Source organism: Schistocerca serialis, chromosome 3 (assembly GCF_023864345.2).
Source record: "Schistocerca serialis cubense isolate TAMUIC-IGC-003099 chromosome 3, iqSchSeri2.2, whole genome shotgun sequence".
Classification (NCBI taxonomy): domain Eukaryota; kingdom Metazoa; phylum Arthropoda; class Insecta; order Orthoptera; family Acrididae; genus Schistocerca; species Schistocerca serialis.
This window is the reverse complement of record NC_064640.1, coordinates 389,739,971-389,757,603: the sequence shown is the minus strand read 5'-3', so window position 1 is coordinate 389,757,603 and position 17,633 is coordinate 389,739,971. Positions and strand designations below refer to the sequence as shown.

Genomic DNA, 17,633 nt, shown 5'->3' with positions numbered 1-17,633 from the left:
ACAGAGCATGCAGATTACATTTTTAAGTGTTCTGTTCACCAACATATGTGGCATTGGTGAGCAAGGTCCTTGACCAGAATGAGTTTTGAAAAAAAAGGAATACTTAAACCAACAACACACAAGAAAAAGAAGGTCAACAAACTACAAGCTACAACATGCTGCTATCTAATGATGTAAACAATTACTGTCAGCATTTGAAGTACCCATAAAATTATAAACTGTACTTACAAAATAATTAATTACACAACAAAAAAGGAAGTTAGCAATAACCTAGAATGTAGAGATAAATTACAAGTGCCTCACTAAGAGAAAATCTACATCATTAATCTAGCACTACTCTGGATTTGATTTCAGGGTTCACCTGTAAAAACAACTGGGTACCACCTCAAAGTACTTACTCATTCTGCATACAAGGAAAAAAGTAAAGCAAGCAATTAAGTGTTTCCCAATACAAGAAAAATAAATGAGACAAGCAAAATGAACACTATCGTTAAATGTGGTATTTTTGCTTCTGAGAAAGAGGGAAATAATTATATTCTTCCACAAAAAACATGATAATTTAATGCTCCTCTCTCATGGTGTAATCACCAATAATATAATTTTTGACAAAACGGATCACACACGACTTCTCTTTATATTTACTGCTTAACAAGAGTATCAAACTCTATCAGATATTGCACATTTTGTCCTGTTGGATAACTTTACAATGAAGGCACTTTTTTCTAAACTGCCTTGCATATATCAGGCAAACACTGGATTACACATGAAGCACAAGCTCAGATTGAATAATGATGAGAAGGAAATCAGCCATGTCCTTTTCAAAGGAACCATGCTGGCCCTTGCCTGAAGTGGTGTACGGAAACCAAGGCAAACCTAAATGGTCATATGAAAATCTGAACCGTCATTCATCCAAATTTGAGTCCAATGTTTTACCACTGTGCCACCTCGTTAAGTATCCTTTGCTAAGAGATTTTGCATAATTCAGCGAAATATTATGCCTCTTTTAATCTATAACGCAATTTCTTGCTTGCTGATTAATTTTGCAAACATTGTCTTAAGGCTATCTCAGCAACAAAATAACTGACAAGCAAATAAGATTTTCTGTAATGAAAATATGGGATAACCAAGAGTGTGTTAAGTTTAACTGTTATGGGATACAACAGGTTACTGGATATAAAACTGTAGAATATTTTATCTCAAAAGATTGATCTCCCTCTAATGGAATGGACATTGGGTCTCAATATTTTAATTTTTGTATTTGGAGCATTACAGCTAAATACCACCCATTTACTTTGTTTTTAAATTCTTCAATAAATTTGTTGACTTGCACTAGAATATGTTTAAAGACAAATTTAACAACATGTAAGCTCTGACTCGCATAAAGAACTATCGCATTTGATTATTCAGTGAAGCTACTAAAATTAATAATGAAAACAGTTTTAAAAACATGAAACCCACTTAAGAATTGATACAATGGAAAAACAACCAAAGTTGCAAATTTCAGTTTTATCTACTTGATGGCTAGTTTTGGGTTAAGATCCATTTTCAAATCATCCTACAGGACAGGACACCAAAATTACAATCATGTTCAATACAGCCGTTACCCAACTATTAAGTGCACGTAAAAAATACAGAATGTATCATTTCAAGGAACACATACCAGATGGTCAAAATGGTATTTCGCAAAATATAAGAACCACGTGAAGATAACAAACATGTAAGTATAACAATGTGCAAATGAGCAGTTACAGAGCATACAGCAGTCTACTCGTCCCTCTGCTGTAAGGAAACCCTGGGAAGGGGGCGCCCTATCAGGATATAGGAAATAACTGTTTTATTTATTACAATATTCTCCAACCATCAAAAATATAATGATTAATACAATAATAGTACAAGTCTGCAACAAAATTAATACTTCCAAAATTTTTACCAAAAACAGTTGAATTGCTGAAACATTGAAGATTATAAGCATTGATTTCAGTACACACTATTGTCTGTGGTGCCTATTGGTTGCTACTGGTTGGATATTAAGATTTCTGTGGTTGCTGTACCTTTACGCTGCATATGTTGTATGATGTGTATGGCAGATTATGAAGCTTGTTTTACAAGTTAATTATGTGGTCTTCCCCATAAATTACTTTAAAAACAGTTTAGGTTCTTTTTTTGTTAGTATATACTATCTACAGGATTACTCTTCAGTAACATATATGTATGATTTCTTTTGTGAATCCGTTAGTCTATGGTAGCTCTTATTTACTTGATTATAAAAATGACAAATAGTCATTTTTGGTCTAATTTTAATAATTTCATTTTACATTCTTGCCAAGTTTTCCCACTTGACCCCTCTTTGTACTCCTTCATCTTTATGCTTCAATCCCCATCTCCCCCACCCCTCACTTTTCCCAGTCCTCCATTCTCTGCCCACCTATCTCTCTCCTACCCATCCCCCTCCCTCTACCTCTTCCAACCCTACCCCACCCTCACATACCCACAAGTGTGGTTATGCATTGACTGCCACGGGATGGTCAATACCATTCAGCTACAACCTTTCATGTAAACTGTGTACCTGGGTACCTTCCTTGCTGTCTGGTTAAATGATAACATGTGATTTTAGGGCCATTAGAGGCCCTAATTTTTGGTGCTTTGTGAAATAAAATTTTGCAATTTAATGTCTGTTTTCACCTGAAAATGTCAAGAAATTGTTTTATCTTCATATAGATGGTGGGCAATGAAAACCTCATATATCCATTTTGTTAAATTTTATGGGAGAAGCAAAAAGAGTTTCTTGAAAGATAATATAAAGTGATACAGAAAAAGTTCTACATGTGTAACTATATGGTAGATGCCTAGTTATTGACAGCCTACAGAAATCCATGCACTTTCAAATCTCTCTATGAATATGAGTTACTGATTACTGGAATTACGAGGTTGTTATGGACAGGTGGAGTTACGAGGTTTTCATTGCCTACCATCGATATAATTGTGCAAGGTTTGTCATGATAAAGTTTTTATGCTTGTAAAGGTTTGGAAGCGATGAAGATTTTTTAATGTCACATTATTTGTTTTCTTTCAATACTAATGTTGTGGTTCACATTTAATGATTTTTACAGACCACCATGGCATACAACTTTGTCATATGCATCATACATGCTGCTGCTGTGCTTCACTGTTAAGTGATTTGCAGTATTTTACTGTTTTTGGTAAAACATTTAAAAGTATTGATTTTATTGTTGACTTGTACTGTTATCATATTAATTGTTGTATTTTTGATGATTGGAGAGTATTGTAATAAATAAAAAAGATATTTCCTATATCCTGATAGTGTCCCCCCTTCCCGAGGTTTTGCTACAGTAGTGAGAGAAGACAGCCAGTTATCCGTATGCTCTGTAACTGCTCATTTGCACTTTGTTATACTTACATGTCTGTTATCTTGGCATGGTTCTTATATTTTGTGGGAAGTACCACTTTGACTATCTGTTACATATTTCTTGAAACGATATGTTCTGTATTATTTTATGTGTGCTTAATAATTTGCTATTAGCTGTATTGGACATGACTGTAATTTTGGTGTTCTGTCCTGTAGGATGATTTGAAAGTGGGTCCCAACCCGAAACTTGTCATCAAGTAAATAAAAGTTAAATTTGCAACTTTGGGTGTTTTCTGTTGCACTGGTTAACAAAAGCTGCTGTTCTGCAATTAGTTCAGCATACTGGAAGTTCATACTAAAGAATCAATTGTGTATTGGTATCACCATTACAGTGACATCTCTATAACAAAAACCAACAGAGGATAGCAATCCACTTGTGTTTAGGTACAATTTTCATGTGTGACAATTTCAGTTTGCTGACAGAATCTGGCACAAACAGCATTCCACTGCCCTCTTACAGTCATGGCCATTCACACCAACAAAATATTATGGAACTTAAGCAAAATTCTTTGGCATAAAAAGCAGAAGAAAGGCGACTCTATGAGTAACATGTCATTCAGTGGCCTCAAAAGGATGAATAACAAATCTTATCAGTAATTATCCTGGCATGCTGCTTGTTATGAAAATTGTGAGTAGTGACTGTACCAAGCAAATTAGTTTAATTTACTGTCAGGTTCATTTCAAAGGTCAGCACTGTTGAATGTATGTTCGATTCAGTGGCACACTGGTCACAATAACCATCACAGGCAACATGTTTACAAGATTTATGTGCACTGCACTGTTAGTGAAGTGACAAAGGTCAACAAAATAAAAAAAGAACATTCTATAATATTTTAGGCATAGTGATGGTAAAATATGGACCAAACATACAGGACTATGTCAAAGTTCAATTTCTGCTCTCATATTCTCAAACTGGAACTGATTATGTTTGACATTGTTTAACATATCCATATTGAAATGCAGCTGTGGTGAGCGTACCAGAGGTATTCCTCCAGCTTTCTGTGGTCATTCCAACACACAGTTTCTCCATTAGGAAGAGGCGGGATAGTCCTTGAGACAGGTGGTCTCGGAGGAAAGTCAGGTGGTTGGCTCCTCACACCACATCGACCAGAGAATGGTATGCATGATTTGTGAATTGCTATTTGACATTTCTCGCATCTGTAACCCTGTAAATTTGATTTAGAAACACCTGTTGATGTTTTGACAGTACAATAAGAAATACAACTGCTTGTCCACAGAACATTAACAGATGTACGGAGAGGAAAAAAATAAATGTACCGAAAGGCACATAATGCAAAACAAACCATAACTTAAACTCAGGTACACATATAAAAATAGCTTTGTTATTCACTATTTTTCTTTATAATGTATTAAACACTGTGGTAAAGTAACAGTCATCTTTAAAGCACTCTATATGGCACATTACTGTGAAATGAGTAAATCTTGCATTCAAGTATGATGATACGTTTGAAAATAATGTTAAACGGCTGAGTATACTGGTAAGAAGTTCACTGCACATCAATGACATCTGCATGAATTTAAAAATATAACCAAATTATTTGAAATGAGTGTTATGCTTTGGTAATGAATTGTGGATATTGCAGCAGATGGAGTACTTAGATAACATGGAAAATGACAATGTGAAACTGTTTTTAAGTTTATTGTGCTGAGTAAATTCCTGAAATACCTGAGACAGTTTTCTTGTTGTTGAAAATGTTAATCTAGATTAACACACTGATGAACAGGCCTTCGCATATTTAGAAGTACACAGTACTTTCATTGTGAGTGACAGAAGTAATGTGCCTAATGACATTGAACAGACAGGGCAAGAAAACTGGTGGGTACCCTAAATAACACTAGAAAAAGTTAACGTATTGCAGATAAAATAACAGTATTACACATTAGTTAATGAATACGTCTTAGTAGTACCATGTTAATTTTTTTCAGAAAAGTTCTTACAAAAAAATAAAGCATTGCTAGAATGTTTATTTTCTGTTTTAGTAATAACTGAGGATAAATATATATCATAAGAAATTACGGAATGAATCATAACATAACAGAAGGAAATAAACACTTGCACAGGTACTTGTAACCTGACTCACAATGTGATTACTCAGTGGTATGGAAGTTGGGAAAAATACATGGATTAAAAAAAACTCACAATTTGCAATAAATGCAAATACTGATGCCAATTCTGCTTTAAAAAACACGTTGAATTTCCTAATACATGCTATTTCGTAGTGAATTGTATCCAGATGAACAATTTTATTGGAGATCATCTGGAATATCTTATTTTCTGCAGACAAATACCCTAAATGTACTCAGTTTTTGGTAAATGGTACTGCAAATAATCTAGCGAAGCCAATTTATAAAGATATGTGCATAAAAACGTGTCTGCAAAATAAAAAGTGCGCAGGCACAATGACATATCAGTGCGCTCAATGCTCTCATGTCATGTCAGTTTTGGGTGGTGGAATGGTCTGTATAAGACACACTAAATAATGCAACACAGGACTCAACTGTACGACCTAGCATCCTAGAACAAAGAGATGCACACGTTTGTTTGTTAGCTAATGTTCACAAGCTGATATAATATGGACACTTCAACAAGGCAGTTTTAGGTTGCTGGTGTTTTGAACTGTGGTTGCAGCATGTACTGGTAGAGGTTGGGCCTAAAGTACCTCATTTACAGCACTGCCAACAGCTTAAAGCAACTGTGTGGTAGTTGTTACTGAATGCACTGCATTGCACGCTGCTCATTGTTTTCTTTTCGTATTTAGAAATGAGTGAAGAAACTAATCCTAGACCATCATGGAGCTTGATTACGACCACTGAAACACCAAAAAGGATAGGTGATCCCTATGAGCGTGTCGCAAGTTCTGCTTTAGCAGCGACACAGAATATGGTTGCAGATTGGCTGCCCTGAGAGAAAATTTGTTTCCCTGCACTACTCCCATCCCTTCTGGTGGCCAAAATTCTAATTTGTTGATGCTCATGGTAAACTGCCAGTTTATGGTGCCCACATTCTGCACTATAATGTGACCAAAAACAAAACGTGTTAACGTATTTAGACCATGCTGAAGGTCTTCCCCCAACATGTGAATAGGGTTCTGTTTCTATGTTCAGTAATGCTAAGTATCTTGTCAGTTACATCTGAAGTGTTGTTAAAAGTTTACATAGGGTCAATAGAAGAAAGCAAGCACAGACCATTTCGGAAAAAAACCACTGAACTCTTTGCAAATGCAAACATCTAGTCAAAAAGCTGCCACATCAAAGCATTATGGCTTTGTCTTCAGGTATGTGGCATTACAAAATTTTAAATTTGCAGATGCTCATTTGTACTTTCTGCAGTGATGATGTTAGGACACAATACCAGACAGGTTACCAAACGTAAGCAAAAAGGTACGAATGAACGTGTGTGTGTGTGTGTGTGTGTGTGTGTGTGTGTGTGTGTGTTAATTGAAACTTCTGAAGGTGGGTGGGGCAGTGGGGGTGGGGTGGGGGGGAGGAGAAAAAAGTGCTTTAAAATGGTTAAATGAACAACAAGCCAAGGATACTGAATAAAGGAAGCCGTCAGCCAGAGTGAATGCATGGTGACACCAATCCAGGATCATACCATATATGACACATGGTGTAGTGTTCCCTTCTGTCTGTAAATGACAGCCAAAAAGTCATATCAAATAACTGCATCTGCACTAATATTACTCAGCCAACTGTAAGTGGATAGTAAAGAGTACAACACACTGATTTTTTAATTGTATTCTCGCACAATTTACAAATGTATCATGAAGAAATGAGAGATCTGCTATCCACTCCTGTGCATGCCCTCAATCTTTTAATCTTATGATTCTTACATTACTGTAGGAAGCACTGTGTTCTCAGACTCCTCATGTAAGTCAGGTACACAAGATTTAGACATTTCACATAATATCTGCCATAAGAGTCTGTCAAACATATTTACAATACCTTTGTATTGATTAAAGATGTCAATAACAAACTGCATGGCTCCTTTCTGAAGTTTCCAAACACTAATGATTCTGACCTGTTATGACATACTCAGTCGATTCTGGATCGTGAGTCACTAGAGAATTTTGTGCACATTACCTACTATCAACACACTAAACTTTACAAAAATTGTCACATTGAATCACAATTTGCCCTTTGTCTTCCATACACCTTGATTTATGCAACAGCTTCAGCTTATGCCATTCTGGATAGTCATTCCAAGGTATTTCATGGGCATGAAAAACTCCTGGTTTCTTGTTGGTATGATAGCCAAGGGATTTTTAAACCATTTATGGACATTATACAGGGTGAAGCAAAATTTGCACACTCAGGCTTTCCAGTGCAACTCTTTATATTCCAGTGATAAAAAACATGTCTCTCACAAAATTTCATCCAGTGAGTACATCCGGCAAAAAAAGGACGTTAAAGAGTGGCAATCTGGCAACACTGTAACGACATGTATTGTAACTACCTCTATCAGCACATATTAGTCATGTTGTACAGCTGATAGAGTTTCAGGTTAGCATGCGGCAGGTCAAGGGTTTGATTCTGGGTTGGGGCGCATTTTTTTAATTTGCTAATTTCATTTTGACATTTCATACTGTAATATACACCATTTCTTAGGTCACATGTATCCTAAATTTACAACATTTTGTAATGCTGAACATAACAATATGTGGTTAGGCAAATAAGAAACAGACAGTTGAAACAAATGACCTGACATAGGACACAGCAATTACAAAAATAATATCAATTTTGAGATGCTAAAGATGATGGCACAGTACAATACCACAAACTACTTGTCATTTATACTACATGTAATACGAGCACTTAGATGTTGCACATTAGCAACCAGTGACAATAGTAATGTCCATATAAATGACCGCATGACCTTCACAACAGAATACGTTGCCCTCAGAACAACAGATGCTCAAAGCGACCTCCCTGCATGTCCAAACATTGTGCAACCCACCGGATCATACAGCTCTCGACCCTTCGCAGAAAAGCTGTGTCCACAGTAACAAGAGCAGCATGAACACGCACTACCAATTCTTCCACATTCATCAGCAGAGTAGAGTACACACGCTCCTTCACGTGTCCCCACAGGAAGAAATCCAGGGGATTTAGGTCAGGTGAATGTAGTGTCCATACAATTGGACCTCCACATCCAAACCATTTCCCTGGGAATGTTGTGACCAGATACCGTTGCACATTAATTCCGGAGTGTGGAAGTGCACCATCATGTTGGAACCATATCCTCTGCTGAACATGTAGTGGAACATCTTCCAGTGCATCAGGCAGATACCTTCATGCAGTCTTACCACTTAGGCAACATGTAGGTGCCCAAATACCTGTTGCCCAATATTCCAAACCAGATGTTGATACCAAAGTGAACTCGATATCCACAGTCACGAATGATGTGCGGGTTAACCTCACACCAATGGCGGGCATTGTGCATATTGAAGACACCCTCACGAAGTCATCATTGGCTTCCTGTAATTGTTGGAACCATTCACAGAATTGCATCCGCTGATGGGGATCTGCAAGATGCAGGTGTTGCGTGGAAGTATAATGATAGGGGTGCAGCCCACGCTCGTGCAGCAAGTTAGCGACTGTGAGTTGCGAGACATGCAGCTGCCTTGCTATGCTATGTGTACTTCCCTGAAGTTCTTGGTGTATGACCTCCAGAATAGCTTCCTCAGTGGCTGGAGTATGGCGAGTCTGTGGACGACCTCTGTCACGCGATGGTGGAAGGAGAGAACCTGACTCCTGAAGGCGCAGCTCCAGATGACAAAACACATTTTTACCTGGATGGCATCAATGAGGATATGTAGCAGCATATTCACAAGTGGCAACACCAGCCAGGTTATCAGATGCACCAAGGACCAGAAGCATATCCACATATTCATTGTTTGTGTATGCCGTATGTCTGCACACAATGAGAAAATTCAATACCCGTGCACATGTACATTGGAGTCTGTCACGAGCGCATTACTTCACTCACAACTAGTCACTATCTGGTGGACAGTGCATACAGTATAAACATGCCATCAGTCCTGCGTGCTGTTCCACCTAACACGCATTACCCCTCTGACAGATAGTGTTCTGCATGATTCATCCCGACACCGCTAATTGCGAAATGTTCAGTTTCAAATTGCACTGTTTTCCTAACAGTAATAGATGTGATGTTTCCACAATCCCTTTGATAGAATAATAATAATAAATAATAACGCATTGAGGTACATACTAAACAGCATGCGGTTACCAGATTCAATGTTGAAAGGCATAATTAGTGGGACCACGGTGATAATGCATACAAATAGTAACCGAATTTGGACATTATTCACAAAGCCCATTGCTAGTCCTACTGGTAACGTAAGGCCCTAACAAAATGTAATGGACGTGAATGAGGCAAGAATAATAGTTAATACTAATCTATGGGACCACTGAAGAAAGGTACAAAGAAAACAGGTTTCGCATCTAGTAGATGAAGTGGTGCAAATAAATTCACGCCCACGATGTGGAAAGGGCTTCTTTCAAAGATGACCAATCTCCCATTTCTACGATTGCAGAATGTTAGTGCAAATGTTTTCTAGAGGACCCGCTGCAATCACTGTTGATTATTATGATGATGTCAGATACTGTACGACCTGAACTACATTTACCAAATAAAAAACATATGCTTCAATCCAGAATCGAATCATCAACCTCCTGCATGCTAACCCAAAATTCTATCCACTGCACCAACTGTACAGCACAACTAACATGTGCTGACAGAGCCGGCCGTGGTGGCCGTGCGGTTTTAGGCGCTTCAGTCTGGAACCACGTGACCGTTACGGTCGCAGGTTCGAGTCCTGCCTTGGGCATGGATGTGTGTGATGTCCTTAGGTTAGTTAGGTTTAAGTAGTTCTAAGTTCTACAGGACTGATGACCTCAGATGTTAAGTCCCATAGTGCCCAGAGCCATTTTGCTGACAGAGATAGTTACCATACATGCGGTTACAGCGTTGCCAGATTGCCACTCTTTACTGTCCTTTTTTGTCGGATGTACTCGCCAGACAAAATTTTGTAAAAGACATTTTTTTACCGCTGGCATGTGAAGAGCCGTGCTGCGAAGGCCAGGTGCACGAATTTCGCTTCACCCTGTGGCACTGATCTTCACCTTCTCTCGCTCTCTCTCTCTCTCTCTCTCTCTCTCTCTCTCTCTCTCTCTCTCTCTCTCTCTTACTGAGCTGGTGTTTATTCTCTTCACAACCTTCTACATTTTAACAACAATTTTCTAAGAATAGTACCATTTGAGAAACAACAACATGAGGTTGTTACAGAAATTACATGGCCAGGACAACTAATTTATATACAGCACAAATAGCAGTAGTTCCGTCATACCTAACATGGTTGATTTTACATGCTGTTCCAAGTCCTGTATATATTAATACTTAGTATGCAAAATCCTGCCTCAACATGTGAATTTATGTAATAAATTCTATTTTGTAGTGAAATATATCTGATGTCGTAGTTTATCAGAGGTAGTTCAAAACAGTTTTATTTTCTACTTATAAATAGTGAAAAAGTTACTAATTTTTAGTTACTGGTATTGGGCACCATCTGGTGAAGTCCTAAATTTTTAGTTACTGGTATTGGGCACTATCTGGTGAAGTCCTATTTGGAAAAAGAATGTGCGTAAAAAAAAAAAATAATAATAAAAAATAAAAAAATAAATAAAAAATTAGGGCTATACCTACACATGAACGAAATCCCTATCAGTGCGCTTGTCAAATACAATCTGGTATCACGTCTAGAGGACGGTCATATGGTCTCTTTTTTAAGGTTCACAGCAGGTATGGCAACATATTGTCATGGGACCTAGCATCTTACAAGGGAACCTCCCCATCGCAGCCCCCTCAGATTTAGTTATAAGATGGCACAGTGGATAGGCCTTGAAAAACTAAACACAGATCAATCGAGAAAACAGGAAGAAGTTGTGTGGAACTATGAAAAAAATAAGCAGAATATACAAACTGAGTAGTCCATGCGCAAGATAGGCAACATTAAGGGCAAAGAGAGCTCAGGAGCGCCGTGGTCCAGTGGTTAGCATGAGCAGCTGCGGAACGAGAGATCCTTGGTTCAAGTCTTCCCTCGAGTAAAAAGTTTAATTTTCTATTTTCAGACAATTATCAAAGTTCAGGCACTCACACATAATAAACTTCGCTCTCGAAAATTCCAAGACATGTTCAGATTTGCTTGGACATATGCAGGATTTGATGGTCTACAACCAGAAAAATTATAAAACGTTAAAAACATATGTTTTGACAGAGACAGGGAAAACTGTGCGACTGTGAAACTGTTGCATTCATTTGTTGCAGTTTATGTGACAAACTCATCCGTTTTAAGTTCGTTGATGATCGATTAACTCAGTTTTTTTATTACAGAGGGCAGCTAACCCTCTGACCGAACACGCTGAGCTACCGTGCCGGCTTCTCATTTTGTTCGTTTTCGTTCGTTGTATCTGCTCGGGGAGGATGTCGCAAGACACCCGTTTCAGTTCGTCATTGATCCATCAACTCAGTTTTTTTTATTACAGAGGGTAGCTAACCCTCTGACCGAACACGCTGAGCTACTGTGCCGGCTCACGAGACCACGGCGCTCCTGGGCTCATGATATTCTTGATGTTGCATATCTTACACATGCACTACTCAGTTTGTATATTTTGCTTATTTTTTTTCATAGTTCCACACAACTTCTTCCTGTTTTCTCGACTGATCTGTGTTTAGTTCTTCAAGGCCTATCCACTGTGCCAACTTATAACTAAATCTGAGGGGGGTGCGATGGGGAGGTTCCCTTGTTGGAACAAAGAAATGCTTATGTTTGTCTGCTATCCACTATTAGTATTCTGTGAAGTTTTTGACATGTCAATGCAGCATCTTTAGGTATGGTGTGTTTTGTACTATGGTTGTGTAAGATATTGGTAGAGGTTGAGCCTGAATTACCTTGTTTACAAAGATGCCAACCTCAGCAAGCAACTGAGTGGTAGCCATTATCAAATGATTTGTGCACTCAACCTTGTTTTTCATTGTGTGTAGCATGCTATTTTCTTTTCTTATTTTGAAATGTGTGAACAAACTGGTCCTGGTCTGTCATGGGGTCGGCGTATGACTCATACAATACCAGAGTGGATTGGTAATCCCCATGACCATGTATCAGTTCTGTTTTTGCAGAAACACAAGAGGTACAGGCTGGCTGATATGTGAGGAGGCATTAGGACTTGTTCCCCTACATCACTCCTCTACTCTAGGCACGTTCGTTTACTGTCACAACCACCTGATATGTTGTAAAGTCCGGATTATAACGACCATGCTGAGAGTTTTTCTGTAAAGTGTGAATAGTTATTTAAAGTTTTATTTCTACTTCAAGTACCTTTTGGTTCTATCTGCAGCATTGTCAAGTAGGGGGCACACTGTCCACAAGAGGACTCTAAAATAATCAAGGCTTATATGCTGCAGCTTTGAAATCAGTGTTCTGCAGATTTTGTAATTCCTGAACTAGGTGGGAATAGAAATATAATGTTGAGAAATTCCTTAAGACAGAGAAGCACACTGCAAGAAAATGCTGCCTCTTCACAACGGAAACAATAATTTGCTAAAAATCTAACTGGAACCAAAAGAAGAAAACAAGGAAGGACTGTTTCAGTGGGGGGGGGGAAAAAAACTGTTAAAAGTTCTTGCAGACACAACTATTCCTCTCAAAAAATGATGTTGTTGTTGTTGTGGTCTTCAGTCCTGAGACTGGTTTGATGCAGCTCTCCATGCTACTCTATCCTGTGCAAGCTTTTTCATCTCCCAGTACCTACTGCAACCTACATCCTTCTGAATCTGCTTAGTGTATTCATCTCTTGGTCTCCCTCTACGATTTTTACCCTCCACGCTGCCCTCCAATACTAAATTGGTGATCCCTTGATGCCTCAGAACATGTCCTACCAACCGATCCCTTCTTCTGGTCAAGTTGTGCCACAAACTTCTCTTCTCCCCAATCCTATTCAATACTTCCTCATTAGTTATGTGATCTACCCATCTAATCTTCAGCATTCTTCTGTAGCACCACATTTCGAAAGCTTCTATTCTCTTCTTGTCCAAACTATTTATCGTCCATGTTTCACTTCCATACATGGCTACACTCCATACGAATACTTTCAGAAATGACTTCCTGACACTTAAATCAATACTGGATGTTAACAAATTTCTCTTCTTCAGAAATGCTTTCCTTGCCATTGCCAGTCTACATTTTATATCCTCTCTACTTCGACCATCATCAGTTATTTTGCTCCCCAAATAGCAAAACTCCTTTACTACTTTAAGTGCCTCATTTCCTAATCTAATTCCCTCAGCATCACCCGACTTAATTAGACTACATTCCATTATCCTTGTTTTGCTTTTGTTGATGTTCATCTTATATCCTCCTTTCAAGACACTGTCCATTCCATTCAACTGCTCTTCCAAAGCCTTTGCTGTATCTGACAGAATTACAATGTCATCGGCGAACCTCAAAGTTTTTATTTCTTCTCCATGAATTTTAATACCTACTCCGAATTTTTCTTTTGTTTCCTTTACTGCTTGCTCAATATACAGATTGAACAACATCGGGGAGAGGCAACAACCCTGTCTTACTCCCTTCCCAACCACTGCTTCCCTTTCATGTCCCTCGACTCTTATAACTGCCATTTGGTTTCTGTACAAATTGTAAATAGCCTTTCGCTCCCTGTATTTTACCCCTGCCACCTTTAGAATTTGAAAGAGAGTATTCCAGTCAACATTGTCAAAAGCTTTCTCTAAGTCTACAAATGCTAGAAACGTAGGTTTGCCTTTCCTTAATCTTTCTTCTAAGATAAGTCGTAAGGTCAGTATTGCCTCACGTGTTCCAGTGTTTCTACGGAATCCAAACTGATCTTCCCCGAGGTTGGCTTCTACTAGTTTTTCCATTCGTCTGTAAAGAATTCGTGTTAGTATTTTGCAGCTGTGACTTATTAAGCTGATAGTTTGGTAATTTTCACATCTGTCAACACCTGCTTTCTTTGGGATTGGAATTATTATATTCTTCTTGAAGTCTGAGGGTATTTCGCCTGTTTCATACATCTTGCTCACCAGATGGTAGAGTTTTGTCAGGACTGGCTCTCCCACGGCCGTCAGTAGTTCCAATGGAATATTGTCTACTCCGGGGGCCTTGTTTCGACTCAGGTCTTTCAGTGCTCTGTCAAACTCTTCACGCAGTATCGTATCTCCCATTTCATCTTCATCTACATCCTCTTCCATTTCCATAATATTGTCCTCAAGTACATCGCCCTTGTATAGACCCTCTATATACTCCTTCCACCTTTCTGCTTTCCCTTCTTTGCTTAGAACTGGGTTTCCGTCTGAGCTCTTGATATTCATACAAGTCGTTCTCTTATCTCCAAAGGTCTCTTTAATTTTCCTGTAGGCGGTATCTATCTTACCCCTAGTGAGATAGGCCTCTACATCCTTACATTTGTCCTCTAGCCATCCCTGCTTAGCCATTTTGCACTTCCTGTCGATCTCATTTTTGAGACGTTTGTATTCCTTTTTGCCTGTTTCACTTACTGCATTTTTATATTTTCTCCTTTCATCAATTAAATTCAATATTTCTTCTGTTACCCAAGGATTTCTACTAGCCCTCGTCTTTTTACCTACTTGATCCTCTGCTGCCTTCACTACTTCATCCCTCAAAGCTACCCATTCTTCTTCTACTGTATTTATTTCCCCCATTCCTGTCAATTGCTCCCTTATGCTCTCCCTGAATCTCTGTACAACCTCTGGTTCTTTTAGTTTATCCAGGTCCCATCTCCTTAAATTCCCACCTTTAGAATAAAAATGAATTGCTCCCTTTTATTATTATTGTTGTTATTTTATCGCTAATCACATTTTTTCCTATCAATTTTGTCCTCAGGAATATACCATCGCAAACTTTTAAATTTATACTTCCAATCATTTATCAACAAAGATGCTTATTTCACCAAAAATATATGCTAATTTCGCCAGAAATGTATGCTAATTTTACCAAAAATATGTGCTGCATTTTCAGGTCCCTATATAATTATGTACAGGGTTCTACCTGCCGGACTATAAGAAGCACTTTTTTCTTCAAAATTCAGGAGTGTATTATACACGAAATTAATATAAAAATGTCCAGTGTTTGATTTAAAATTCCCGCCAATCTTATAAAGGGTCATATATGCTGGGGGAACACATCTCTATCTGGCAACAATGGATTCAACTGGCAGCAGCAGTGCACCAGTGCGTCGAACGTGAGTTGCAGTGATTCACAAGCTTGCTAACACTTTCTCCTCCCACCCCACTATCACTAACCCAGAACACTGTCTATCCTATGATGCACCACTGAAAATTATGATGCCAGTGGACTTAAGTTGAAAGTGATTTGTGGGGCCACAATCAGAAGATGATATATTGAAAACAATGCCAAAACCTCCCAAATTGCGCCAGATGTTGTTGTTCATGTACATGACAAGTGCTGGATGGACGAGGCTGGTGTGAAATTATGGATTATCAGAGAGTGGGAGAGAAGGAAAGGTGCTTTATAGAGAAGAGTTCTCTTCTTGGGCTGGATCAGTTTAGTAGTAATTTGAAAAATTCTGTGAAACAGAAATTGAGACAAGGAAATAAAGAGCTTGCTGTTATTCTGCGAGGAGTAACTTCACAATTGCAACCTCTTCATGTCTCGATAAATAAACCATTTAAAGTGTATGTGAGAGATGAATGGAACAAATGGATGGCAAATGGAACCCAACATCAATTCATACTGAAGGGAGCTTTAAAACCACCTACAATCAAACAAGTATGTCAGCGGATAAAACTGTTGTGGTCTAGAGTGATAGAAGAAATTATTGTGAAATCTTTCAAGAAGTGCGGCATAAGTACCGTCCTTGATGGCAGTGAAGACGACAACAATGATGATTGGGAGGAAGAGGACGAAGAAAAAGGTTCAGATGGCGACTTTCTGGGATTTTAAGGGTCAATTTGGTTTTATACACCAAGAAGTTTTTTTTTAGTCTGGCTTTGCAATCTCATAATAATAATAATAATAATAATAATAATAAAATGTTGTTTTTTAAAAAAATTGCTTAAAAATTAAGGTCCATCTTATAGTCCATAAAACACAGCAGCAGCCATTAACCTTATGCTCAATCAAATATCATGGAAGATATTTAATAAAAACATGATTTGTTCATTAAATCTCATCTGGCTTGATCAGGAATATGACTGGGAATTTTTTTGTTCTGCAAGCACGTTTCCAAGGAGATCAACACTACTGACAATGCTGAGAGGCTATTTGATTGACTAGTTGGTCTCACCAAGTGAAATGTCACATTGTTTACAGGATATGAAATTATTCAGAAACGTAATAATATTATGTGAAAAATGCTCCAGCACCAGAAGTTTAAGTTTGAAAAAATGCTGTTACGTGTAAAATCCAATACAGTGTCTTAAAACTAGAGAAATATACTCCACTAAATAAAAATGCACAGTAATATTTAATTTCAATGCCAAGGACAAGTGAATGGTACCATCCACATCATTACAATTCGTTGAAGGAAAGAGTAGAACAGTACAAGAAGATTTTTGCATATACCAAATACTGAAGGAGTACACTGGGACACTGGAATTCATTACCAAATGAAATGTTCTATAAAGCATATAATTTTGTTCTAAATACTGTATTAACTTGTCACATTCTTATCAAATGCAACTACTCAATATGCAGAAATACTGGTAATAGAGTTTCAAATAATGACAAGTATCCACGGAACTTATGAGCAATCTAAACTGACAAGAAACCTGGGGAAAAAAAGGAGTTGTGTTTATCCCATGAGAAATTGTTAAATCCCACAAACTAGTTCTACAACAGAAAGAAAATACTGTGCACTTACCCCCACACCATCCATTTACACATAATGAAAATGGAATAATAGAAGGAATAGTATGAATGTTAAGAGAGACTGGTTTCGGTATGTAGTGGGCTTGTAAATTTTTTTCAGTTTTTCAATATCTATGCTATTCTTTTCTTACACCTTCCAACATTAGTCTTTTTCTTAAATTTGGAGCACCATTAAATAAAATGCATCAGTACACAAACTGCAACAATTCACTGGCTATTTAGTTATTGCAGCAATACAT

At 37.9% G+C, this 17,633-nt stretch overlaps 1 protein-coding gene across 2 annotated transcripts in view; it reads right to left on the bottom strand.

Annotated features, from left to right (window-relative positions):
• LOC126470229 (protein vav) overlaps nt 1–17,633 on the bottom strand; it is a 170,817-nt gene that overhangs the window by 52,984 nt on the left and 100,200 nt on the right. For both annotated transcript variants that reach the window (XM_050097920.1, XM_050097921.1), the window contains exon 13: nt 4,406–4,593. In XM_050097920.1, the coding sequence (XP_049953877.1) occupies nt 4,406–4,593 (188 nt within the window). The remainder of the gene's footprint in view (nt 1–4,405; nt 4,594–17,633) is intronic.